We start from the raw sequence: 26,219 nt of genomic DNA, 5'->3' as shown, positions 1-26,219 counted from the left end.
AATGGAAGGACTGCCAAAAAGGCAAAGAAAACATGCCAAAGGCACAAAAGAAGCTCTTGGACTGAGCAAAGTGTGGAGACAGTGCACACCCTCTTCTCACTGCAGTGAAAAAGCAAATGATGTGACCATGTTCACATAGCAGGTGGGAAGGCCCTCGCGCATGCGCACTGGAGCGTGTCTCACGCTCCACAAAGCTCTTCTTATGCTTGCCCTAAGATCCAGAAACAGCAACACGGCCTGCATTACCCACTTGTAAGGATAGGCCTGCTTGTCCTCGGAAAAGACAGACTACACAGCGGTTGCAGGTAAAGGCAAATAATATTTATTTAAGGTGTTGGGCAAGGGGACCTGTTTAATTCACATGGAGGAAGAAGGCAAACTCAAAGCAAAATCCTTGAATGTGACAATGTCCTCAGGTGGCCTGCTCCTGTAGGGCCACAGCATACATTCCTGTCTCTTGGAACAGCAGTACACTCTACTCATTTCTGGCCTGGCTCTCTATCAAGTACTCTGGTCAAAATACAAGTTGGGCTTGGCCTACCAGATTGTAGTTGTAGTTTACACATAGGTTGAGTAATATGTCGTGGGATGTCACTGTTTCCTGTTCTGAGCCCTCTCTAACCCAACTCTGGCCCTGCCTTTTATTTATTTATTTAGATTTTGCTCACACCTTTTTCAGTAGTAGCTCAAGGTGAGTTACATTCAGGTACACTGGATATTTCTCTGTCCCAGGAGGGCTCACAATCTAAGTTTGTGTCTGAGGTAATGGAGGGTTAAGTGACTTGCCCAAGATCACAAGGAGCAGCAGTGGGATTTGAACTGGCTACCTCTGGATTGCAAGACCGGTGCTCTAACCACTAGGCCACGTCCTGGCAGCTGTCTTTCTGGTTCCACCCCTCCTGTGTCACTTCCTCTTTGGGCGGGTCTATGGGGCTTAAGGTCAGGGTTGCCAGATGGGCAGTTTTCCCACCCAATTGGGTGGTTTTCCGCAACCCGCCGCGGGAAACTTTTGCCCACGGCGGGTTGCGGTTTTTTGGGCTTTTTTTTTTTCGTGCGGGTTTTGGGCGGTTTTTCGGCCGGCGGGGGGTGGGGCTAATGCCGACAGAGGCGGGGTTTGGTGACGTATTGGGCGGGGGCGGGGGTGATGACGGAAGGGGTGGGGCTGATTATGGCGGGGCGGGGCTGATGACAGAAGGGGCGGGGTTGATGACGGCGGGGGTGGGGTGTGTGCGGTTTTTGGGCGGGTTTGGGTGGGAATTTTTTTTTTTATATGGCATCACTGCTTAAGGTGTTTCTGACTCTGTGAGGGAGTATTTTTAAGAGGAAGGGGCAGCTTTTGCTACTTCATAGCTTTCTCTCTACAGAGTCATGTTAATGGGACTCTGTGAATCCCCTTTCTCTAAAAGCCACTTTCACTTGACTTTTTAGTGCCACTCAGGTCAATGTAATATAATGTAATGAAATAACTGGTTCTTATATCTCGCTAACACCTACAAAACAGTGGTTCAAAGCGGATAACAACGAAAAAAAGTAAAAACTAGGAGTAAGAAAAGCAATTCCAAGAAACTGTTAAACAATAATTTTTTTAAATAAATAAGTTTTAATTTTTGTGAAAAGAAAAGAAGGAGAGGCTCATAAATTAGGAGGTAAGGAAAGCTAAAAATATACTGCCTGATAATGGAAGGAGTTTTCTATGATTTTCTGATACCTGATTGAAAAAAAGATGGAAAAATTAAAAGATATGGATTTCTAGCCCTGGAGGTCCTACGATTATAAGGAAATGAGACTAGTCCAATAACATATTCCAGGGTACACTCAAACATCTTAAATACTACATAGGACAATTTAAAAAGAATGCGAGCCAGGGAGCCAGTGAAATCAGTATAGGAGTAACTTTATCAAACTTTTGAAAATGAAATATACATTTGGCACCAGTGTTCTGAAGAATCTGAAGCTTGGTGAATTGCCTAACTGTAAGAGATGAATAAAGACAGTAATCTAAATGAGGGTCTGAACCAAAATAGAAAAATGTTTTTTGTCAAAATAACAACAAACATTACTTAGCTGACAGAGTTTAAAAATCACTGTCTGAACAACGTGATTGACGAAGTTCAAGACAGAGTGTAGTGTCTAGGATAAAGCCCAATACTTTAGAAATGCATTCAGGGCCCTTTTTACAAAGGCACACTAATGTTTTTAGCTTGCGCTAAAAATAAGCGTGTGCTGTTACAGAAGACCATATATTCCTGTGGGCGTCTAGCATTTAGCGCGTGCTAAAAACGCTAGCGCGCCTTTGTAAAACATCCCTTCAACCTTTAAAGACAGTGTATCTGGGACTGAACTGGTGGCATGATCTAACCAGAGCAGTTTAGTCTGGTGAAACAGCCCCCTAAGCAACCTACATTAACACTGCAGAGGGGAAACTGGGTCTACTGCCTGACCACTAAGCTACGTGGGCAGTGAAATAGTTTGTCAGTTTCAGGGAACACCTTCTCCCCAAGCACAAGAACCAGGGTATCTAATAACATACAATAGCTATTCTTTAGATGTGGGGTTTTTTTTTTTTTGGGGGGGGGGCTACATATAACTGTCCACCAATAAACAAGGTATTGCACATCTCTGTTGTTAGTGTGGCCAATCCTAGACTAATGTGTTGTACTTATGACAATCCCCTCCCTCCCCCCCCAGTATTGACTTGTCAGTGCTGGTCAGGCCGCTCAACTGTATTTAATGTTCGGAAAGAGCTCTGCCCAATTTCCACTACAGCTTCAGCACAGGTCCTACTAGGCTACTCCCCCCGCCATAGGGGACAACTTCTAATAAACATCATAGAAAAATTGCTAGGGCTTAAATAAATATTTCTTTTTTATTAAGAAACCAGAAGTTTTTCAACCAAACATTCATCTGTCAAGAACACCTAGCATTTAACATCCAAAATAAAATCCCTTCTTAATCTCAAACTCTCATTGCAGCTTCCCAAAGTAACAAATTTCTATCAACCCCCTTTTCTAGGGATACAATTGCAAGTTTCCATCATACGTATTCCTACCTGGAAGTTCCAAACACAGGTGAGGGTCTATCACATCCTCTCTAGTCTGCAGTTGGAAAGCAAGGCCAACCCTCCTCTCTAGATTCTCAACTTGTCTGGCTATACCTTCCCTCCTGGTACTAGAATCAGCTACAAGTTTCCCCTTTTCTAGGCTTTTGCTTCAGCAATCCTTTTAAACCAGTGCTTTCTTCTTCTCAAAACTCCTCCCCCAGCTTTAAAATTTTTGGGTTTTCCTGTTTAATAGCTTCCTTAAGCAGTGACCACATCTCTCTTTGAACCCGTTCCACATCATTATATTGCGTTTATATTACCCTTCTTTTCTTTGATGCAGCCCCCCCTTTCCCAGGGTCTGGATTTTCCTCAATTTTTTCCTGCTCAGGACAACCTACTTAGCATCTCAAAGGAACTAACCAAAGTTACCTTACTTTGAGGCTGGTCTCCCTTGTCTTGAAGCAGTCTGCTCTTTCCCAGGGCCAGACTTCACCTGCAGGCTAAGGGGAAGATGCACTAAAAAATCGTTAGAGCCCTTCCCTTACCAATTCCCTTAGCGAATCGGTAAGGAACGGGCATGCATTAAGGAAAGGGAATGCAAATGAGCTGCTCGTTGTAGCTCACTTGCATTCTCTATTCTATTGGTAAACACTCGGCCGGTCGAGCATGCGCAGAGCAACCAAGCGTTATGCTGGATGCTCTGCGCATGCCAAGGACATCCTTAATAGACGTCCTTCATTCAAAAAACAACAAAAAAAACCCTAATCTGATCCGTTTCAAACAAGGACACACTCACCCGATCTGTTTCAAAGCCTTTCAAAAGCATGGTTAGCTACCCCCAGGCAGTTGCTCAGACTGCCTGCCTGCCGGGACGAGCTGCAAAGAAAAAAAAAGAAACATCTCCTGCACTTCTTCGCAGCTCAAACGTCTTTTTTGGCAGTGCTTCACTCAGCTGAGAGACCTGGAAGTCCCTGAGCCAATCACAGCCCGTTTAGCTCGGCTAAACGCGTTGTGATTGGCTCAGGGACTTCCAGGTCTCAGCTGAGTGAAACACTGCCAAAAAAGACATTTTTATTATTAAGGGGGCCAAGCGGTACTCAGAGGGGAGACCATAGCTTACACAAGCTTTAAATGGAAAGTGAGGAGACAGGAAATCCATAGATTGGAAAGGAGAGTGACTATGTTGAGGCGTCAATACAGCATGGGACACTCTCAGAGACTCCGAGTACAGTTATTAGAGGTGCAGCAGAGCCTCAATGAGCTGCTGCATCGCACAGTTCGGAAATCTCTGGCCTATTATAAATATCACCTTTATAAGTTTGCAAATAAAGGAGGGGGTTTTTAGCGCGGGTCATGAGTAGAAAAGCAGGTTACCGCAAGATACTCACATTAAGGGACCACCACAGATCACTAGTACATAAGGATGACAAAATCTCAGGAATATTCAAAGCGTTTTTTGAGCAGTTATACAAGCCACAGGAGGATCTGGTCACACCCAGTGAGGCTTACCTGGCTAGTGTGGAGTTGCCCCAATTGGAGGCCGAGGAGTTAAGGGTGTTGAATGCAGAAATTACTGTAGATAAAGTTATGTGGGTAATTAAACAGAGCCCTTTGGGGAAGGCACCGGGCCCTGATGGAATGAGGAATGAGTTCTACAAGTTATTGCAGACTGAAATCAGCCCGGTCCTGACCGAGGTCTTTAACTTAACAGTCCAGCGGGAATCTTTGCCACTGCACATGAACCAGGCCCATATAACAGTATTGCTCAAACCAGGTAAGCCAGCTCAGCACCCAGAGTCTTATCGGCCAATTTCACTTTTAAATTCAGAGGCCAAATTTCTGGCCAAACTGTTGGCCAATAGACTGGCCAGGTACCTTCCCTCTTTGGTAGAAGAACCACAAGCGGGATTTGTAAGGGGTAGAAAAATAGCAAAGAATATGAGGCGAATACTCTTAGCGTTGGAGAAAACACGGAGAGACGGAATGTCAACAATGTTAATTAGTTTCGATGCCGAGAAGGCTTTCGATTGGGTGGATTGGGGGTTTCTTTTTGAAACACTTAAAGCATATGGTGTGACTGGATTCTTCCTGCAGGCGATTAGAACTTTGTATACTGATCCCAGAGCGAGAGTCTTGGTTAATGGCCTTGTCTCGGATTGGTTCCCCATTGGTCGAGGCATACGTCAGGGATGTCCTCTCTCACCATTACTTTTTGTTTTAACACTCGACCCGTTGATATGGGAGATAAGTCATAACACAGACATAAAGGGAGTACATATCCAAGATAGGGAATATAAAATAGCAGCCTTCGCAGACGACCTGCTGGTGTTAATAACAAATCCCAAGAGTTTTCTGGGATACCTTATGGAAAGCATAGGGGAATATGGGGATTATTCCGGATTCCACTCAAACCTGATAAAATCAGAGGCTTTGGTGCGCCCAGACATTAGGAAGGCAGACTGGGAACAGTTCCCATTATGGTGGGCGACGGGGTCATTTAGATACTTAGGTATTCAATTAACATTGGACCCAGCGCAAATATGATTTTAATGTCCCTCAGTTGTTGCGAGACACGAAGGTGCAGTTGGCTAAGTGGAGTTCTCTGCCATTATCACTTTTGGGTCGAATTCATTTGTACCGCAAGTTGATATTTCCGAAATGGTTATACGTGCTGCAAGTATTACCAATACGGATATGGAAAAAAGACCTACATGTGCATCAGAGACAGGTAGCCCGATTTTGTTGGGCCAGGAGGAAATCAAAGCTTAAATGGGAACATCTTAGTGGGGCCCAGGTGAATGGGGGGTTGGGGATTCCTGACATGTGAATATACAATCAAGCATGCCTTTCACGACATTTAAGAGATTGGGTCATGGGCACAAACACCTATACAGACGTACAGTTAGAAAGCAAGCATTTTAGCCCCTGGCACCTCAGTTACTTATTACACGCAAACTTTAGAAATCTCCCACAGCAAGTTAAACATAGCCTGCTATTACAGCCTCTAAGATACTTGTGGAGAGAGATGACAAAACTTTGGAAGCATAGCTCAGAGAGTAGTGTATTGTTGCCAATTACGGGTAATGTGGTGTTTTCACCGGGGAGAGAAAATAAAATCTTTCGAGACTTGGGGAAACAGGGAGTGATACTTTTGGAAAACTTTGTACAAAAGGATGGGACAGTTATGGATTATTCAGAGTTCGAGAGGCACTATGCTGGGGGATTGTTAGCGAAATTAGCCTATTTCCAACTTTTCCACTATATACATGGGCTCCCCACCGCAAGTTTATTACCAGATTTTGGGAAGGATATTAGGGAATTTTTGATTGGGGATGCAGCAGGACAAATTTCGGTGTCATGGTTTCACAGGGCACTAGAGGCAAAACAACCCAATAGAGATGTTAAGAAGGTCGCTAAAAGATGGAGCCGGGAGGTGGGTGGTCAAATAGCAGAAGGGAAGATTTTAGCAGCGCTCCAGGGAGGGGCAAGGGTGGTACATAGTGCTGAACTACAGGAATGCCACTTTCAAACCATACACAGGGCATATTTTTCAGCTAAGCAGGCATGGTATGCAGGAGTGGTAGAAACAAGTGAGTGCCCCAAATGTGCTGAAACAAATGCATCCTTTAGCCATGGTTTGTGGCAAAGTAGAGAAATACAGGGGTTCTGGTCAGCTCTCTTCCGGTTTTGAGTTGGGTTCTTGGATATTAGGTAGACATGTCCTTTGAGGGGGTGATATTGAGCTCCATGATGACATGGAATAAAGGAACTTTAGAAGAAAAGATGTTCCTTAGCAAACTCTGTATTTTGGGGGAAAATGTATTCTTAATCACTGGACAGCAGATCAGGGCCCCTCATATTGGTATTGGAGAAATAGGCTCCATGAGCTTATGTTATGGGAACTGCAGGATGCTCGCAACACACCGAAGAGGAGACAGCGGTTTATAAAAATATGGGGAGCGTATATACACAAAATATCCCCACGAGCGCGGAGTCAAATTTTGAATACTTTGGGTTAGTCGGTATGCATGGAATGAGTATGATAAGAAAGCACGAGGCAGAATCAATGTGTCGGACATCACTGCAGGATGGTTGAGTTTCATGGTGAAGGGGGGAGGGGGAGAGGTAACAATGAAGGTTTTGAGGTTATTATTATTACTGTTTTCAATGATAACGGTTTTGGATTCACATGAGGTCTGATGGATATATTGCAGATTAGTAGTATGTGTAACTTTTAACAATTGTATTGGATGGGGGGGGAGGGGAGGAAAGTTCAAAACAAAAATGTATTGGACAATGAATAGTTAAATAGTTGAAATGTTATAACATGGTACGTTGCTGCTTTGGAATCTGAGCTATGTAAATTTGTAATGCAATAACAGTGGATTAAAGACAATAGAGGGAAGGAATGGGAGGGGGATAAAACAACAAAAGCTTGATGAAAAGACAGCAAATTATCTTAGACTAGTAAAAAAAAGGCCCGTTTCATAAAGAAATGAAACGGGCGCTAGCAAGGCTATCGAGAGAGTGAGAGTGTGTATATGTATGTATGTGTGTCTGTGTGTGTGTGACACAGAGAAAGTGTGTGTATGTGTGTGTCTCTGTGTGAAAGAGAGTGTGCACAGGTAGGGTGAAAATGAAGAGACAGCAGTGAAATTTTACATAGGCCAGCTGAACCATTTGAGGCGTGTCTGTGTGAGAGAGTGTGCATATGTGTGTGGGTGCGTGTGTATGTGAGATAGAGACAGTGTAAGTGTGTGTGTGCGTGCGTCTGTGTGAAAGAGAGTGTGAAAGGGTAGGGTCAAAATGAAGTGACAGCATTATAATTGTACATAGCACAGCACAAACATTTGAGGCAGTTCTTGCCTTATCTCCCCTGCCGCCCCCTCCATACCCAACGATTCGTTCCTTGTCTTCCATCCCCTCTGTGTCCCGTGTGAGAGAGAGAGAGAGGTGCTAGCAGTCCCTGTGATAGTAGCAGGTCATTTGCTCATTATAGCTAGTTAAGAGTGAGAGTGTGTGTGTATCTGCTGGTTTTTTTCCTTCCCTCCTATGCCCTCCGTGTCCGTTGTTTGTGTGGAGAGCAAAGATCTATATGGTCCTTTTAGCGTTGCTGTTGACGTCGCGTAGCAACTGTGTGCTGCTGGTTTTCATTGTTCCGCGATGTGTCTTATGTCACATTCTGTCGCTTAGTAACGGGTTCGCGATGCGATTGGTTGAGTGTCATTAGTCCGCCCTCGACGTCATGATGTTTGACCCCCCCCCCCGGGGGCGGGGCCAGCACTCATGGGCAAATTCCGGGTTTCACCACCATGCATTTAGGACGTTGGGACTTGTGGAGGCTTCAGAACGTTGGAGGTGCATTTTATATAGAGAGATGCTTACTTAATTATGACTGAGTTTTTGTACATTCAAAAGGTGGAATGTGTTTATTATTCTGAAGGTTCATCAATAAAAACGTTGAAACATAAGGGGGCCAAAAATAGACGTTTTTTTTGGATGGGCACCCATTTTGGCCACCTTCCCCCCCTTGCAATAATAAAAACGTCTTTTTTGGCAGTGCTTCACGCAGCTGAGACCTGGAAGTCCCTGAGCCAATCACAACGCGTTCAGCCGAGCTAAACGTGCTGTGGTTGGCTCAGAGACTTCCTGGTCTCTCAGCTGACTGAAGCACTGCCAAAAAAGACGTTTTTATTATTGCAAGGGGGGAAAGGCGGCCAAAATGGGTGCAAGCCAAACCACCACGAGGGTGGAGGTACACAAATTTTGACTTCACAGAAGTGCAATTGAATACGCTGAGCTTTTTTTCCTGCATCGGCAGTGGATTACAATTGTAGCAGAAGCCTTGCTTTCATTCTCTTTGAGCTTAATATTCGTATATTTATATATCACAAGACTCCTGAAGAAAGCGTCTGTAGCGCCAAAACACGGCTGTGTTGAGTCGAGTGTATATTTAAATAAAGAGATTGTTCCTAACCTACGTCGCCTACTAGTGTTGATCAAGAGCCTACTCCTCCTACTTCCCCTTTCCTCAGGCCAAAATGGGTGCCCATCCAAAAAAAAAAACATCCATTTTGGCCCCCTTAATAATAAAACAGTCTTTTTTGGCAGTGCTTCACTCAGCTGAGACCTGGAAGTCCCTGAGCCAATCACAACGCGTTTAGCCGAGCTAAACGCGCTGTGATTGGCTCAGAGACTTCCAGGTCTCTCAGCTGAGTGAAGCACGGCCAAAAAAGACATTTTTATTATTCCGGGGTCCAAAAAAGAGCCTGCAGCATTGAAGCCTGTTTGATTTCTTTTTTTTTTTTTTAATATATAGTGAAGAATGTGCATAAAGGACGCTCCTGATGAGCACTTGGGCTGTTTTTCAGGTGTAGCTCTCCCATAATGGCCGTCCATGACGAGCACTTGGCTGTTCCCCCCCCCCCCCCCCCCCCATTTTTTTAATACATTTTATGAAGATTTCCAATCCCGCGCAGCCCCAACAAGAGGTACAGACCTCCTGCTGGATTTTCCACCGTTTTTCAGCATTAAGGCAATCGGAAAAGGTTAGTGCATCTCATCACATAGGGGTTTCTACACAATTTGCTCATCTGCATTCCATTTTCATTAGCTACTACCGTCGTCGGAAAAAAGTATTTAGTGCATGCCAGAGTTTACTACTTGCTCGTTAATGGCTCGTTAACGTTAGAGCATCTGGCCCTAAGTATTCGTACACTGTGGTCACGTCTCCCTGTTTGCAAGTGTCTAATATACAGATCACTCCCTTATAGAGGCTGGCAGCCATGCTCCCTTGCTACAGTTGTCTTGAGAGTTAATGAGGCCACCTTCTCACTTCTAGAAGAAAGATCTAGAACTACCTCTCGCTTCTTCCTTAGGCTCTCTCTGTTAAAGTAAACCACTAGGGTTTGCTTCCCCTTTGTCTTCCCCCGGTAGCACTGTGAAGCTTTATTTTCTGCACTTTCTGGAAAACTTGAGGGTCCACTGGGTTGCCACCACATGCCAACTCTCTTTATCCCCCTGTCCCTTAGCCTTGACTGGCTTTGCTGGTCACAGCACCCAAAGGAAACATCACTTTGATGCAGAGGCCAACAGTCAGGGCTGTAGTGGGAGTCATGGATGGGAACAACAAAAACTGACAGGTACCCTGGGAACTAGGGATGAATGCAGCAGTTAACTGGCAGCTATAGCTACTACTACTACTTATCATTTCTATAGCACTACTAGATGTACGCAGTGCTGTACACTTGAACATGAAGAGATAGTCCCTGCTCGACAGAGCTTACAATTTAATTAGGACAAACAGAACAAATAAGAGGAAAATAGAATTACTAAGGTGGGGATGATAAAATAAGGGTACTGAACAAGTGAGTAAGGGTTAGGAGTTAAAAGCAGAATAAAAAACCCATAGTTATACCCATGGAGTGTATACCAGCTGTACAATAGCTTTCTATAAACTCAATTTGTTAACTTATAATTCGAAATATTATTGAATGCATTATAATGTACAAAGATATTCCAAACTAATATATTTTCAGGAGTATTAATTTAATGGAACACCCCCTTTAATTCACAACCTAGAAAAGCCTGCAATGTCAGAGAATGTGGACTGCAGCATTCCTATAAGAAACAAGCAGGAGATTTTGTGTTATAGCCCCAAATTTTCACTCTTAGTACAGACAGGAGAAAAAAAGAAGATACATAGCACAGGGTTTTGAGAAAATAACTTTAAATATGTATATTTTACTAGTTTGGATAATTTAAGCATGCATATGAAATGCGAGCCAGAACATGGAAATAAAGGTTCAGTTAATAAGCACAATATTACCTTTACTGTCATTCACCCTTATGAAGGTACATTATTCGACTGTCCCAAACAGCTCAGCTAAGACGGAAACAGAGCCCTGAAGGGGGAAGGCGATGAGGCTTGATAGAAATTCCTACCCCAGCACCATTCCACAGTTAAACCAGTTTTTCAATGCCAGGCACATGCATATTTATGTGGCCACTCACCGGGAAACAGCATTCTGATTGGCTGATGAATCCTGGCTAATTCTTAATTAGAATACTCAATCTTAAGCCCCTATAGTTGAGAATAAATAAGCAAGCAATTCATTCTACTCCAATCATATAGAGGTCCAAATGCTAAAAGCCACACAAGTCCTACTGAAAAGGATGGAACAAGATCTCTTCTGACCCATTGATTCTAGCTTGTTCCCAAGTGGAAGCAGTAAGAGGGAGCCTGGCCCCTTTCTACAAAGTACACATAGTGCAGTACATTCATTTAATGGCTAGATGCTCCCTGCATACAGACTATGGCTTCTCTGCTGCAGGGTTCTTCAGCCCTTGTGTGAAAAATCACAGTAACTGGGGGTCACAGGTGCAGCAATGCATGGAACACTCTCCAGCTGGGGGATGCCAGTTCACTCTCGATGGGTTTTCAAGGATTCAGTGCTTGAACTTTCCCTGGAAAAGTGTAAGAAAAGAGAAGCAATGTAAACATAAGGCCTCTACAGCAAAACACTTTCCTGTACACCATGGCCATTTATAAGATGAGAACCACCTTGGTGAGGCAGAGGGAGGAATTTGTTGTTTATATTAGGTTTTGTTTTGATGGTTTACAATTTTTTATTTTCCTCTCCCAGTCCATCTCCAGGTACTTTCCCTCCAGTGACCCTGCCCTACTTCCAAGCATTTGTCGCCTCCTCTCCTTCCCCGTTTCTACTTTCTTTCTCCTTTCTGACTCTACTTTCAAGAGCTCCCTCCATAACCACCATTTCCTTCCTATTTTCAAGTACTCCCTATTGTTAGTTAGACTCCTTTTATTTCCAGCCAATCTTCCATCCATCCCACTTATATCCCTTCACCCCAAATCATCCACTTTGCCTAGCAATAGGGACTCAGTGATAGCAACTACCTACTTCTGTTGCCTGGACCCTCCCAGTGAGCTGTCAAAAACAAAAGAAGAACCAATATCCACAAAACAAAACAGTAGAGATGACCAGAAACAATCAATGGTGTTAAGCTGGATTTATTAGATGCTTTCTAAAACGAATCGACACGGGCCGTGTTTCGACTTGTAATGTCTGTCTCAGGAGTCTGCATACATATCACAGTATGCTAAGAAACACCTTGATAACCTCGTAAGTTCAAAGCCTACTGTGTCCTTCAAGAAATGTTAAGGAGAAAACGCTTGCCAATCGCCAAAATATTTCTTCCACAACCTCGACTGCTGTTCACACATCTAATAAATCCTGTTTAACACCATTGATTACTTCTGATGATCTCTACCATTTTGTTCTGCCCTCCCAGTGATCACCACCACAGAAATCTAGGACCTGAGCTGTCCAACCCTGTTATAGAACAATCAGGAACTTTTACCCCAGGCCTTTGATAAATGAGTAGTCAAAGGTAGAAGCAAAATTCAACACACAAAATGTTAGCTGGCTGTCTGGAAACATGGTTGCCGTAATCCAGCCAGACCTATCATTTTGGGTGGGCCCACAGTTAAAATGGATGGGCCTTTCAAAACTTCCTTCCCCTCCCCTTTGTCCTGCATCTCTTTCCCTCTCCTCCACCCCTGCATCCAGCATTTGCCCCCCACCTGTGACCCAGCAACTCCCAACCGCCTCCCTTGGTCTACCTCAGCATCTTCGCTGGCAGAGCAGTGATGTACATCCGATGTCTTTGCTGGCCCTGCAGGATTCTCCTCTGCTGCATCCAACCAGAGAAGAAACAGGAAGCAATGTCAGCAAATGTGGGACACAGCAGAGGGAAGCCTGTGGGGCTGATACAGGCAGTGGATGTGAGTCACTGCTGTACCAGCAAAGATGTTGAGGTAGATTGGATTGTGTGTGTGTGTGTGGGGGGGGGGGGGGGGGTGCGAGATCCAGGGCTGGAAGAGAGATGACTGCCAGTGAACATTTTTGGTAGGCCAGACAGGGTGGGCCTGAGCCAGGAATGGGTGGCCTTGTGCCCACCTGTAGCTATGTCACTGCCATAATCCCTGCAAATTGGAAAACAGATGGATCTATTTCAGGTGGAAAGGACACACTGAGTGGGCCCCACCTGGACTGGGTCTAATCCTTGTGTGATAATACTCAAAATATTGAACAAGCACTGTTACAGGCTAGGCAGGCAGGTAAGACTCTGATCTACAATGGTAAAAAAGTGCTGTGTTTTCAGGATACTCCTCCCAGATGGTGACTCAATGGAAGGTCATTGCCTCTGCCTACACTACACTGTTAGACAGGAAGATTAAAGTTTCGCTTTTATGTGCGCTACCACCACTTCCCTCATCAGGGGTTGCCATGAAAGCACATTCCATTCCTTAACTATTGACTCCTTTTCTTGATGCTTTCAGCCCACCTCCCCCTTTTGTCAAAGTCTGGGGTTCTCTGGCACTGGCCCCTCTACAAAGAAGAGGGGGAATGCCTTGGGTCTTTGACATCATCTATGTCACTTTTACCCTTCTCCATTGAGAATGCTGACCATTTCACCCTACTCTCTCTTTTCTATTTTTTAACCAGTTCTTAATACAAAATAGGACATTACCTCCTATCCCATTACTTTTTAATTTCCTCAGGAGTCATTCATAAGGTAATTTGTCAAATGACTTTTGAAAATCCAGAAACACATCAACCGGCTCACCTTTATCCACGTTTATTTTCCTCTTCAAAGAAATGATTGGTGAGGAAGATTTCCCTTAACTAAATCCATGTTTATTTATTTATTAGGATTTATTTACCACCTTTTTGAAGGAATTCACTCAAGGCGGTGTACAGTAAGAATAGATCAAACATGAGCAATAGGCAATTACAGCAGTAAAAATATTCGAACAATACAACGTATGGCATGGTATACTACTTGCAATGACAACACAATATGTACTAGAACATTATAATTGGTAGTGAAGGGTAAGGCAAAGTTGTAACATGCAGATGAGTAAGAAAGTAGGAAAGTTGGCTTTATGTCATTAATCCATCCCTTTGTGTATGCTCTATATAATTTTGTTCTTTATAATAGTTTCTACAATTTTGCCTAGCACCGAGACTCACTGGTCTTTAATTTCCCAGATCACCTCTGGAACCCTTTAAAAAAATTGGCGTTACATTGGCCACCCTCCAATATTCTGGTACCATGCTTGATTTTAAAGATAAATTACATATTACTAACAATAGCTCTGCAAGCGGAGGAGTGGCCTAGTGGTTAGGGTGGTGGACTTTGGTCCTGAGGAACTGAGTTCGACTCCCGGCACAGGCAGCTCCTTGTGACTCTGGGCAAGTCACTTAACCCTCCATTGCCTGCTGCACTGAGCCTGCCATGAGTGGGAAAGCACGGGGTACAAATGTAACCAAAAAAAAAAAAAAAAGCTCTGCAAGTTCATTTTTCAGTTCTATCAGTACTCTGTATACCATCCGGTCCAGAAGATTTGATAATGTTCAATTTGTTAAATTGCCCCATTACATCTTCCAGGTTTATAGAGATTTGTTTCAGTTTCTCTGACTCATCAGCACTAAACACTATTTCTGGCACTGGTATCCCACATCTTCCTCAGTGAAGACAGAAGCACAGAATGCATTTAATCTCTCCACTATGGCCTTTGTCTTCCCTGAATGTCCCTTTTACCGTGGGTCATCTTGCATCTTTTACTGGCTTCTTGCTTCTAATATACCTAAAAAAGTTTTTACTATGTGTTTTTACCTCCAACACAATCTTCTTTTCAAAGTCTCTCTTTGCCATCCTTATCAGCACTTTCACTTGCCATTCCTTAGGCTGTTATTTTCAGTAGGATCCTCCTTCATTTTCTGAAGGATTTTCTTTTAGCTCTAATAGCTTCTTTCGCCTCATATTTTAACCATGCTGGCTGTCGATTGGCCTTCCTTCCTCCATTTTTAATACATGAAATATATCTGGTCCAGGATGGTATTTTTCAATAACATCCATGCCTAATGTATATTTTTCACCTCTGCATCTGCTCCTCCTAAGGTTTTTTTTTTTTTTTTTAACCAGTCTCCTTTTTGAAAGTTAAATGCTAACATATTGGATTCCCTGTGTGTACTTACTCCAGTGATTATATCAAATCTGATCGTGTTATGATCACTCTTATCATAGTCCCAGCACCTTACCTCCTGCACCACATCATGCGCTCCACTAAGGACTAGGTCTTGAGATATTTCTCCTCACATTGGTTTCTGAACCAGCAGCACCATAAAGCAGTCCTTGATTTCATCACGGATCTTTACCTCCCTAGCATGCCCTGATGTTACATAGGGATTCCAAAGATATGTCTAGTAGTGCTATAGAAATGCTAAGTAGTTGTAGTAGTAGTTGACTTAAAGCCCTCTTGCTCTAATGCTACCCCTCTACCAATTCGGTCCACTTTATCCCTGTGATATAATTTCTACCCTAGTATGACAATGTCCCATTGGTTATCTTCCTTCCACCAGGTCTCAGAGATAGCTATTACATCTATCTTTTAATTAATTGCAATATATTTTAACTCTCCCATCTTATTTCTTAGGCTTCAGGCATTTGCATACAGAGATTTCAAACAATGTTTGTAATACCTATTTACAAATTGTTCAGCTGTTGACAGTGATAATTTGTAATCTTTAAAATCTATGTGCTCTGTATTTATAGCCATACTTGGTCAGACCAATGGTCCATCTAGCCCAGTATCCTGCTTTCAACAGTGGCCAGTTCAGGTCACAAGTACCTGACAGAATTGCAAATAGTAGCACGATTCATGCTACTGATCCCAGGGACAAGCAGTGGATTTCCCCATATCTATCTCAATAGCAGACTGTGGACTTTTCCCTCAGGAACTCGACCAAACCTTTTTTAACCTGAGATACACTAACCGCTAATACCACATCCTCTGGCAACAAGTTCCAGAGCTTAACTACTCGTTGAGTGAAAAAATATTTCCTTCTGTTTGTTTTAAAAGTAGTAAAAACAAAGAAAACAGCACCAAGGGCCTTAAAAGAAGGACACAGTTCTTTAATTATAAACTTTGATAAAAAAAAACAGTCAATTAAAGAACTGTGTCCCTCTTTTTAAGGCCCTTGGTGCTGTTTTCTTTGTTTGGACTTTTGCTTGTACTTCGTTCCCTCTCTTTGCTATACCATTTTAAAAGTAGTACCATGTAACTTCCTTGAGTGTCCCCCAGACACTGTACTTTTTGAAAAAGTAAAAAAAAACGATTTGCATTTACATGTTCTATACCACTCAATATTTTGCAGACTATCATATTCTCCCTCAGCCATCTGTTTTTCAAGCTGAAGAGTCCAAACTCACAACTATTTCCGCTTTAACAATGATTTCTATCTGCAAATCATGGGTACTGCTGGGGCACTAGGATGGCACCACAATATGCTAGCCTAGTAGTTCCCAAACTTTCTCAGGTCATGGTGCCCCTAGGCTACACATTTCCTCTCAGGTCTCCCCTCCCCTGTGTTGGAGTCATACCTTTGCTGGTGGGGATGTGCAAGTCCTACCAGCTGAAGAGGTCCACTGCCTGAGGCCTGAGTTCCATGCTGCTTGTGCAGTGAGCAAATCGATGGCATGCTTCAGCTGACACCTCATTCCCACACATGCCCTCCTTCTTGTCCCCCTTTCCTTCCAGCCTCTTTCGCTCCCCAATCCAGCCTCTGCCCGCCCTCTCTCCCCACTTCCATCCAGCTTCTCCTCCCACCCAGGTTCTGAGAAGTTCCAAAAGGACATTTCTCTGGTAAGTGAACACTATTTTGCTTTGTGCTTTGGGAACTTAAAGATTGGGGTTTAAAGGAGGAATTGTAGGTTAGTGATAGGCAAAATAAAAATATAAAAAGCAAATTTTATCTAATCTCCATAGTCTTTTCCACTTAGTTTTAAAATCTTTGTACCACAGCATTAACAGAGAGAATCTAACAGGCACTGCAGGATCTAGTTTAGTCTTCCCGCCCACCCTAGGACAACTCTTCATTTATAGTTATTGTAATTAGGGTAACAAGCAAGGAGTGCTCTTACAGAGTTTTAAATACATTTCATTACCATCTAAGAAGAAAACACTAAATAAATCATATAATATACTATCCACCTTATAATTGAAAGAGAAAAGCGCCTAGATTTCGACCCAAATCGGGAGATAGACGTTTATCTCACAAAAACGAATAAATCGGTATAATCGAAAGCCGATTTTGGACGTTTTCAACTGCACTCCATCGCGGAAGCGTACAAAGTTGACGGGGGCGGGTCGGAGGCGTGGTGAAGGTGGAACTGGGGCGTGCTTATCGGCCGAGGAGAGATGGGCGCCTTTCGCCGATAATGGAAAAAAAGTATGTGTTTGGTCATTTAGGGCACTTTTTGGGGCCTTATTCGTGAAAAAACAGGGTCCAGGAAAAGTGCCCTAAATTCTAGCTACAGATTACCCCCAGAGGGAATCGGGGATGACCTCCCCTGACTCCCCAGTGGTCACTAACCCCCTCCCACCACAAAACATGATGTTTCACAACTTTTTATTTTCACCCTCAAATGTCATACCCACCTCCCTGGCAGCAGTATGCAAGTCCCTGGAGCAGTTGTTAGGGGGTGCAGTGGACTTCAGGCAGGTGGACCCAGGCCCATCCCCCCCACCTGCTACAATTGTGCTGCTTAATGCTTAGTCATCCAACCCCCCCCCCCCAAACCCACTGAACCCACATGTAGGTGCCCCCCTTCACCCCTTAGGGCTATAGTAATGGTGTAGACTTGTGGGCAGTGGATTTTGAGGGGGATTTGGGGGGCTCAACACACAAGGGAAGGGTGCTATGCACCTGGGAGCTCTTTTACCTTTTTTTGTTTTTGTAAAAGTGCCCCCCCTAGGGTGCCCGGTTGGTGTCCTGGCATGTGAGGGGGACCAGTGCACTACAAATCCTGGCCCCTCCCACGAATAAATGCCTTGGATTTATTCGTTTTTGAGCTGGGCGCTTTCATTTTCCATTATCGCTGAAAAACAAAAACGCCCAGCTCACAAATTGTCGAATAAAACATGGACGTCTATTTTTTGCGAAAATACGGTTCGGTCCGCCCCTTCACGGACCCGTTCTCGGAGATAAACGCCCATGGAGATAGACGTTTTCGTTCAATTATGCCCCTCTATATAAACTAAAAGACACTTTTATATTAGGCTAATATCCTTAATACTGTAGCAAATTTTAAATTATTGAAAAACTCAAAAACACTAAGATGGAGTCAGCAGTCCAGCAGTGAGAGGGGTGCTATCTAGTCTTTTGCATTGAGTATCACATGATCTCCCAGTTGGTGAGATACCATATGTGTGTGCCCGATGCAAAGAGCTCCTAGCTCTCAGAGAACGTGTCCGTTCTCTTGAGACTAGAGTATCAGACTTGGTGGAGCTGAGGGATACAGAAAGGTACATAGAGGAGACCTACAGGGATGTTGTAGAATAGTCCCACCTCCAGTCTGGTAGCTCCTGTGCCACCTTGAAGGGAGGTCTCCTAGAAGGAGAGCATCACCCTGGTGAAGTAGGAAGTACTCCTGTAGCCAGGACCTGCCCACCAGGGGATGTACTATCCTCTCGCACCGAGGATATGTCTCCAAGTGCTGCCTGGGAGGGAAAGGTTAGGACAGCTGTTGTAGTTGGTGACTCGATTATTAGGCATATAGATAGCTGGGTGGCTGGTGGACGTGAGGATCGCCTGGTGACTTGCCTGCCTGGTGTGAAGGTGGCGGACCTCACGCGTCACCTAGATAGGATTTTAGATACTGCTGGGGAGGAGCCGGCTGTCTTGGTACATGTGGGTACCAATGACATAGGAAAATGTGGGAGAGAGGTTCTGGAAGCCAAATTTAGGTAGAAAGCTCAAATCCAGATCCTCTAGGGTAGCATTTTCTGAACTGCTACCCGTTCCACGCGCAGGGTCCAAGAGACAGGCAGAGCTCCAGAGTCTCAATGAGTGGATGAGACGATGGTGAAGGGAGGAGGGTTTTAGATTTGTTAGGAACTGGGCAGCATTCTGGGGAAGGGGGAGCCTATTCCGAAAGGATGGCATCAGCATTTAAAAAGGAGATAGAGCTAAACGAAAATCCTTCAGAAAATGGAAGAAGGAACCGACTGAAAATAATAAGAAACAGCATAAGGAATCTCTTCTCTACCACTATGGTATCCAAGTCCGTCAATGAGGCTGTCTCTGCCTATAACACTATTCTCTCCTCTGCATTGGACACTCTCGCTCCTCCCATGCCCCATCCTGTAAAATGTACCAAACCCCAGCCTTGGCTGACCTCTACAATCTGCTACTTACGTTCCTGTGCCCGCTCTGCCCAACGCCTCTGGCTAAAATCTCGTGCCCATGCTGACTTCATACATTTCAAATTCTTGCTGACCTCCTTCCAGTCTGCTCTTTTCCTCGCCAAACAGGACTATTACATCCAGTTGACAAATTCTCTTGGCTCAAACCCTCAACGCCTCTTTGCCGCTCTCAACTCTCTCCTCAAAGTACCTTCTCCTCCAACACCCCCCTCACTTACTCTAGCTGAGTACTTCCACGATAATGTCCACAAGATTAAACTTGAATTCTCAACCAGTTCACCCCCACCTCTCCTTCCCTTAGTCCATTCTCTCAACCCCCCCAACCCCCGCCTCCTTTTCGTTCTTTCCTGAAATCACTGAAGACGAAACTACACTCCTTCTCTCCTCCTCAAAACTAACCACATGCTCCTCTGACCCTATTCCCACTCATCTACTCAACACTCTCTCACCCACTGTCATCCCTTTCATCTGTCATATCCTCAATCTTTCACTTTCCACTGCGACTGTTCCTGATGCTTTCAAACATGCCGTAGTAACACCACTCCTAAAGAAACCCTCATTGGACCCTACCTGTCCCTCCAACTATCACCCCATCTCCCTCTTCCCTTTCCTATCCAAGATGCTTGAACGTGCTGTTCACCATCATTGCCTTGACTTCCTTTCATCTAAAGCAATTCTTGATCCACTTCAATCTGGCTTTTGCCCCCTTCATTCAACCGAAACAGCGCTTACTAAAGTCTCCAACAACCTGCTCCAGGCCAGATCCAAAGGGCTCTATTCTATCCTCATCCTCCTTGATCTATCTGCTGCTTTTGACATAGTCGATTCACAGCTTACTCCTTGATACGCTATCTTCTCTACTCTTCTCTATCTATACTTCTTCGCTTGGTACTCTGATCTCATCCCATGGTTTTCAGTATCATCTTTACGCCGATGACTCTCAGATCTACCTCTCCACACCAGAAATCTCAGCAAGCATCCAGGCCAAAGTTTCAGCCTGCCTGTCCGACATTGCTGCATGGATGTCTCACCACCATCTGAAGCTAAACATGACCAAAACTGAGCTTCTTATTTATTTATTTATGGCATTTATACCCCGCTCTTTCTCGCTCAATAGCAGGTTCAGTGCAGCTTACAAGGTATGGTACAAAGTATCACAGAGATAACCCCAGTTTGGTACAAGGTATGGTACAGAGTATCACAGAGATAACACAAAGTATGGTAAAAAGTATCAAGAGATGATCCAGTTATAAATCTTTCCACCTAAACCAACCTCTACTCTCCCCCCATTCTCTATTTCTGTGGATAATACGCTCATCCTTCCCGTTTCATCAGCACGTAACCTTGGAGTCATCTTCGACTCCTCCCTCTCCTTCTCTTCACATATTCAACAGACTGCTAAAACCTGTTGTTTCTTCCTCTATAACATCACCAAAATTCGCCCTTTCCTTTCTGAGAACGCAACTAGAACCCTCATCCACACTCTTATCACCTCCCGCTTAGACTACTGTAACTTGCTTCTCACAGGTCTCCCACTGAGCCATCTCTCTCCTCTTCAATCTGTTCAAAATTCGGCTGCATGCCTAATATTCCGCCAGTGTCGTTATGCTCATATTAGCCCTCTTCTCAAGTCACTTCATTGGCTCCCTATCCGTTTCCGCATACAGTTCAAACTCCTCTTACTGACTTACAAATGCATTCACTCTGCAGCTCCTCGGTACCTCTCCACTCATCTCTCCCTACACTCCTCCCCGGGAACTCCGCTCACTGGGAAAATCTCTCGTCTGCACCCTCTCCTCCACCGCTAACTCTAGACTCCGTGCCTTCTATCTTGCCGCACCGTATGTCTGGAATAGACTTCCTGAGCCAATACGTCAAGCCTCATCTCTGGCCATCTTCAAATCTAAGCTAAAAACCCACCTTTTCGATGCTACTACTACTACTACTACTATTTAGCATTTCTATAGCGCTACAAGGCATACGCAGCGCTGCACAAACATAGAAGAAAGACAGTCCCTGCTCAAAGAGCTTACAATCTAATAGACAAAAAATAAATAAAGTAAGCAAATCAAATCAATTAATGTGAACGGGAAGGAAGAGAGGAGGGTAGATGGAGGCGAGTGGTTACGAGTCAAAAGCAATGTTAAAGAGGTGGGCTTTCAGTCTAGATTTAAAGGTGGCCAAGGATGGGGCAAGACGTAGGGGCTCAGGAAGTTTATTCCAGGCGTAGGGTGCAGCGAGACAGAAGGCGCGAAGTCTGGAGTTGGCAGTAGTGGAGAAGGGAACAGATAAGAAGGATTTATCCATGGAGCAGAGTGCACGGGAAGGGGTGTAGGGAAGGACGAGTGTGGAGAGATACTGGGGAGCAGCAGAGTGAATACATTTATAGGTTAGTAGAAGAAGTTTGAACAGGATGCGAAAACGGATAGGGAGCCAGTGAAGGGTCTTGAGGAGAGGGGTAGTATGAGTAAAGCGACCCTGGCGGAAGATGAGACGGGCAGCAGAGTTTTGAACCGACTGGAGAGGGGAGAGGTGACTAAGTGGGAGGCCAGCAAGAAGCAGATTGCAGTAGTCTAAACGAGAGGTGACAAGGGTGTGGATGAGGGTTTTGGTAGAGTGCTCGGAAAGAAAGGGGCGGATTTTACGGATGTTGTAAAGAAAGAAACGATGCTGCCTTCAACTCCTAACCCCTACTCACCTTTTCAAAACCCTCACCTTTTCATCCTCCCTTCAACTGTCCCTTATCCCTGATATGTCCTGTCTGTCCTAACCCTTATCCCTCATTTGTCCTGTCTGTCCTAATTAGATTGTAAGCTCTATCGAGCAGGGACTGTCTCTCCATGTTCTAGTGTAAAGCGCTGTGTACGTCCGGTAGCGCTATAGAAATGATAAGTAGTAGTAGTAGAAAGGGACTCCCCTGCTCCCTCTAAATTGCTTTCCTCCATCGGAGACTGTGCCACAGAAGCTCGCTGTGCCTCCTGTCAACCGCCACGTGCGGAGCCGGTCATGCCTGAGAGGAAAAAATGGCGCCCGCCAAGTGCTGCACTAACTGCCCCGAGGAAACCACCAAAACTATCCCCTGCGCTTCCAACTCACTGGACGCCTGAGGGGAACTCCCATCACACTGAACACCCGCTGTGGGCTGATGGCGGCACGACTCACACTCGCCCGACGCTGCTCTCCGGCCCCCACACCGGGAGCAGCACTTAGCCGCCTCAGAAGGCACTGACATGCTCCACAAACGCCTGCCCCTCAAACAGACTCAGCAGCTCGTCTAGCTCCTCCGTATGATTAAACAAAAACAAAGTCTCTTAAAGAGATGCTTACCTTTTTTTTTTTTACTCAGGAGAGAAAGGCAACACCCGATCAGCCTTGGGCGACGGAGGAAAGGTAGGGGGAGACCAGGAGAGACCTGGCACCACCAGGTGTACACCAGAAGCTACAAACAGCCACTCAACCCCTGACTGTGCTAAACTAGGCCCAAAGGACACCAGTAGCCAGATCAAACCAGAGCTGCACAGAGATGTCCCTCCACCTGCTAGATAGAGAGAATACTGAGGTTTACTTGGCTGCACAGGTCCACATATAGCAAACCTCGGAGGTTCTCTATCTTCACCTGCTGGTAGAGGGACACAACCCACAAGTCTCTGGATTGATCTGTGGGACGCTATGGAAACTTAGATTGTAAGCCCTCTAGGGAAATGAAAAATGTGTACAACACTGCATACAGTAGTAGTAGTACATTATGGGACCTAAAGTGATTTAAGTGGTGGTATCAGAGACTACAAACAGAGCACTGAATCAGGAACATAAGTTCAAAAATAGGTATGAGCTGGGTAACTTGGCAGATCTGCAGCAGTGGGCTGAGAACCTTGGAAAGTCATGTTCACTCTCTGTTGCCTCTGATACAAACTAGAGATTCCAAGAATGGACTGGCCAAAAGAGTGAGATTTAAGGGCAATGTGTCCAAGATATAAATTTACAAAGTTTTACATGTGAAAAAAGGTTCACAAATGGAAAAAGCAAAATAAAATAATTTAGCTTTTTTGGATGCTTCTGAAGGAACATAGGCAAAGTGGGGGCAGCATTAAAAAAGTGTTCAAAGGAATTTGCCCAAGCAATTCCATGGGCTGAAAATTTCTCTTCACGGAACTTCTTCACTCCAGCCCAGATTTTCAAAGGGAAATTTTATTTATATCAGACTGTCCTCACCAGAGACACAAAAATGTACACAATTGCATGCACTTTTTAGCTCTCTGTTCTAGTGTCCTGCTGCTCATGTGCTCATTCCAGTAGTAGTGCCTCCTCAACCCCCCCCCCCCCCCCCCCCCCCGGTTCACCATCATGTAAAATTCTGGCATTTGCTGCCAGTTCCTCAGCTGACAGCAGACCCTTCACAGTTTCCCCCATTCTCCAGTCCTACTCTTTTTCAACAGCCTCAGAAAACTAACTGGCTCTCTCCTAAGACTCCCTGCAGAGCTCACCTTCCCCTAAATCCCCTAGCCATTGCAGCCCATTCTTCCTGCGACTACAACCTTCCCATTGGCTGGATTTTACTACATCTGCACTAGAAGGGATGGGACAGAATTAGAGCTGAAGTAGGCTAAACTCTAAAAAGTATCCACACACTTAGCCATCCTTCTGACTTTGAGACAGGTAATATACAAATTTTTAGAATCCTGAAAAAAATCCAGACAGTTGGCAATCTTAGTCTCCCGAATCCTAAACACATCTGACAGGATCTCCCTAAACCTTTGGCGATTCAATTAATCCACTGCGCCCTGTAATGTGGGATTACTCCTTTGCCCCAATGTGCTGTCTGCTCTGTTGCTGACAAGGGAAGAGACCAACTGAATCAAAGGTAAAATAGCATGTTGGTAAGGCACAGCTGGGCTGGGATTGGATTCAGAGAATACCTTGAATGTCCTGACTGTCAAGGTTGCCAATTCCATGGTAAAACCGCGGAATTGCGCCATTTCCCATGAGCACCCACGGGAAAAATGCAAAATCCGCGGGTAGTGGGTTTTTTGGCTGTTTTCCTGCAGGGGCCCGCGGGTTGGTGGATTTTTCCCCCTTGCCAATCTTATTGGTCAAATTTGACCAACAGGATGGTGAGGGAAGCAGATCTAACCTACTTTAAATACTTGGTGCATGCCGTTTGTTCCGAGTCTCCCTGGTGTTCCAGAAGTCTTGCGATGTTGTTGGCTGGTAGTGCTGCGGGTCCCTAGCCTACTTCCTGTATGATGATCTTCTGAGCTCTCTATCAGAGAGCAGATCATCAGGACAGGGACTTGGCACCAGAGAAGAAAAGAAAGTGTGCAGTAGAGCACACCACAGGGTGAGTCAGGGTCTGGGCAGGGGCCGAGGACGACGCATCATCTTGGGGATTGGGGTCTCGTTGTTGCCATTGGTCGCCATCCTTGTTCCCTCCTCAAACATACCTCAGCACTGGTAGTCTAGTGCGGCAGCCAGGCAGGAAAGCTCCCCACTCTTTCCTGCCCACTGTGCTGCTGGCTGCCGCTGCTGATGCTCGCTCCCACCTTTCACTTTGTTTTTAAAATGGCTGCCAACAGACTTCAAGCTCTCTCGGCAGCCATTTTAAAGACAAAGCGGGAGGCGGGTGTCACAAAAATCAGGAATAGTGTGCCCTTGGGCCACTGCTGGCGACTGGCAGCAGCAGGCGAACCACCCAACAAGGATCAAGGCTGAAAACAGAAGGGACTGGAACAAGCAGGACTGGAGCTGAAGCTGAAGGCAGGCAGGGCTGGAACAAGCAGGACTGGAGCTGAAGCTGAAGGCAGACAGGGCTGGAACAAGCAGTGATGGAACTAAAGCTGAAGACTGACAGGACTGGAACAAGCAGGGTTAGGATTGAAGTTGAAGACAGACAGGGCTGGAACAAGCAGTGATGGAACTAAAGCTGAAGACTGACAGGACTGGAACAAGCAGGGTTAGGATTGAAGTTGAAGACTGGTAGGACAGGAACAAGCAGGGCTGGAACTGCAACCAACACACACAGACAAAAACTCATCTGAAGACCTCTGTTGCAAAGGCAAAGCCTGAAAGTTCCCAGGTGCTTTATAAAGGCATTTACTGATGATGTCAAGTAAGAATGAGGCTTGGCAGCAGGAACACCAGGGTGAGGCTTGGCTGCAAGAACACCAAAGCAAGGCTGGAATGCTGGAACATCAGAATAGGGCTGGAATGATCTCTGGAACATGATTGGGAAACAGGGAGGAGGCAGTCCACAGCAGCCACAGCCATGACAGCGGAAGCGAGCAGCAGATCAGAGGCAGTGCAGCAGGCAGGAAATAGTGGGATCTTTTCTGCCCCACTAGGCCACCAGGAAGTTCAGGGAGGGCAGGCAGGCACCCACCTAGGGCTAGACAGCAAAGAGGTTGACCTCATCCGGCCCCGTCTCCTGTTTTCAATACTGAAAACAGAAGACGGAACCGGATGATATCAAAAAGTTGAAGCCTATTTGGGTAGTCGATGTTTCCCCTCCCCTGCTCAGAATACACTCAAAACAAAGCAAACATACCTATGATGAGCTGCTGCATCCACGTTGTCGTTCTTTATTGTTTTAGTATTTTCTTATATTTTCAAACATGCCAGCTTATGCAGCATACAAATGTACACAGAGTAAGTATAATAACGGAACAACTTTTCAAGGTAGAGTAGTCATTTGTTACAAATGGTTATCAGTGTGTCATTTGGAGGGGCTGGTTATAGGGAGACCCTAACATGTGTTATATTCCTGCAGAGATTTTTTTTTCTCTCGGTAAAGGACCACTAAAACAAACATCATGTTATGAGAATCAGGTGCTCAATATTCAGAATTTCTAGCTATCTACTTATTTATGACATGCTGATATGTTGCTGATT

The 26,219-nt window shown here is 44.9% G+C and overlaps 1 protein-coding gene across 1 annotated transcript in view; it reads right to left on the bottom strand.

Moving 5' to 3' along the window:
• Positions 1-10,569: 10,569 nt before the first annotated feature.
• The window catches only part of TCTA (T cell leukemia translocation altered), a 36,941-nt gene continuing 21,291 nt past the window's right edge, over positions 10,570-26,219 (bottom strand). The window contains exon 3 of the mRNA XM_030205995.1: positions 10,570-11,506. Coding sequence (XP_030061855.1) covers positions 11,464-11,506 — 43 coding nt within the window. The 3' untranslated portion in view covers positions 10,570-11,463. The remainder of the gene's footprint in view (positions 11,507-26,219) is intronic.

This window comes from Microcaecilia unicolor, chromosome 6 (genome assembly GCF_901765095.1).
Source record: "Microcaecilia unicolor chromosome 6, aMicUni1.1, whole genome shotgun sequence".
Taxonomy (NCBI): Eukaryota; Metazoa; Chordata; class Amphibia; order Gymnophiona; family Siphonopidae; genus Microcaecilia; species Microcaecilia unicolor.
This window is presented reverse-complemented; position numbering and strand designations above follow the sequence as displayed.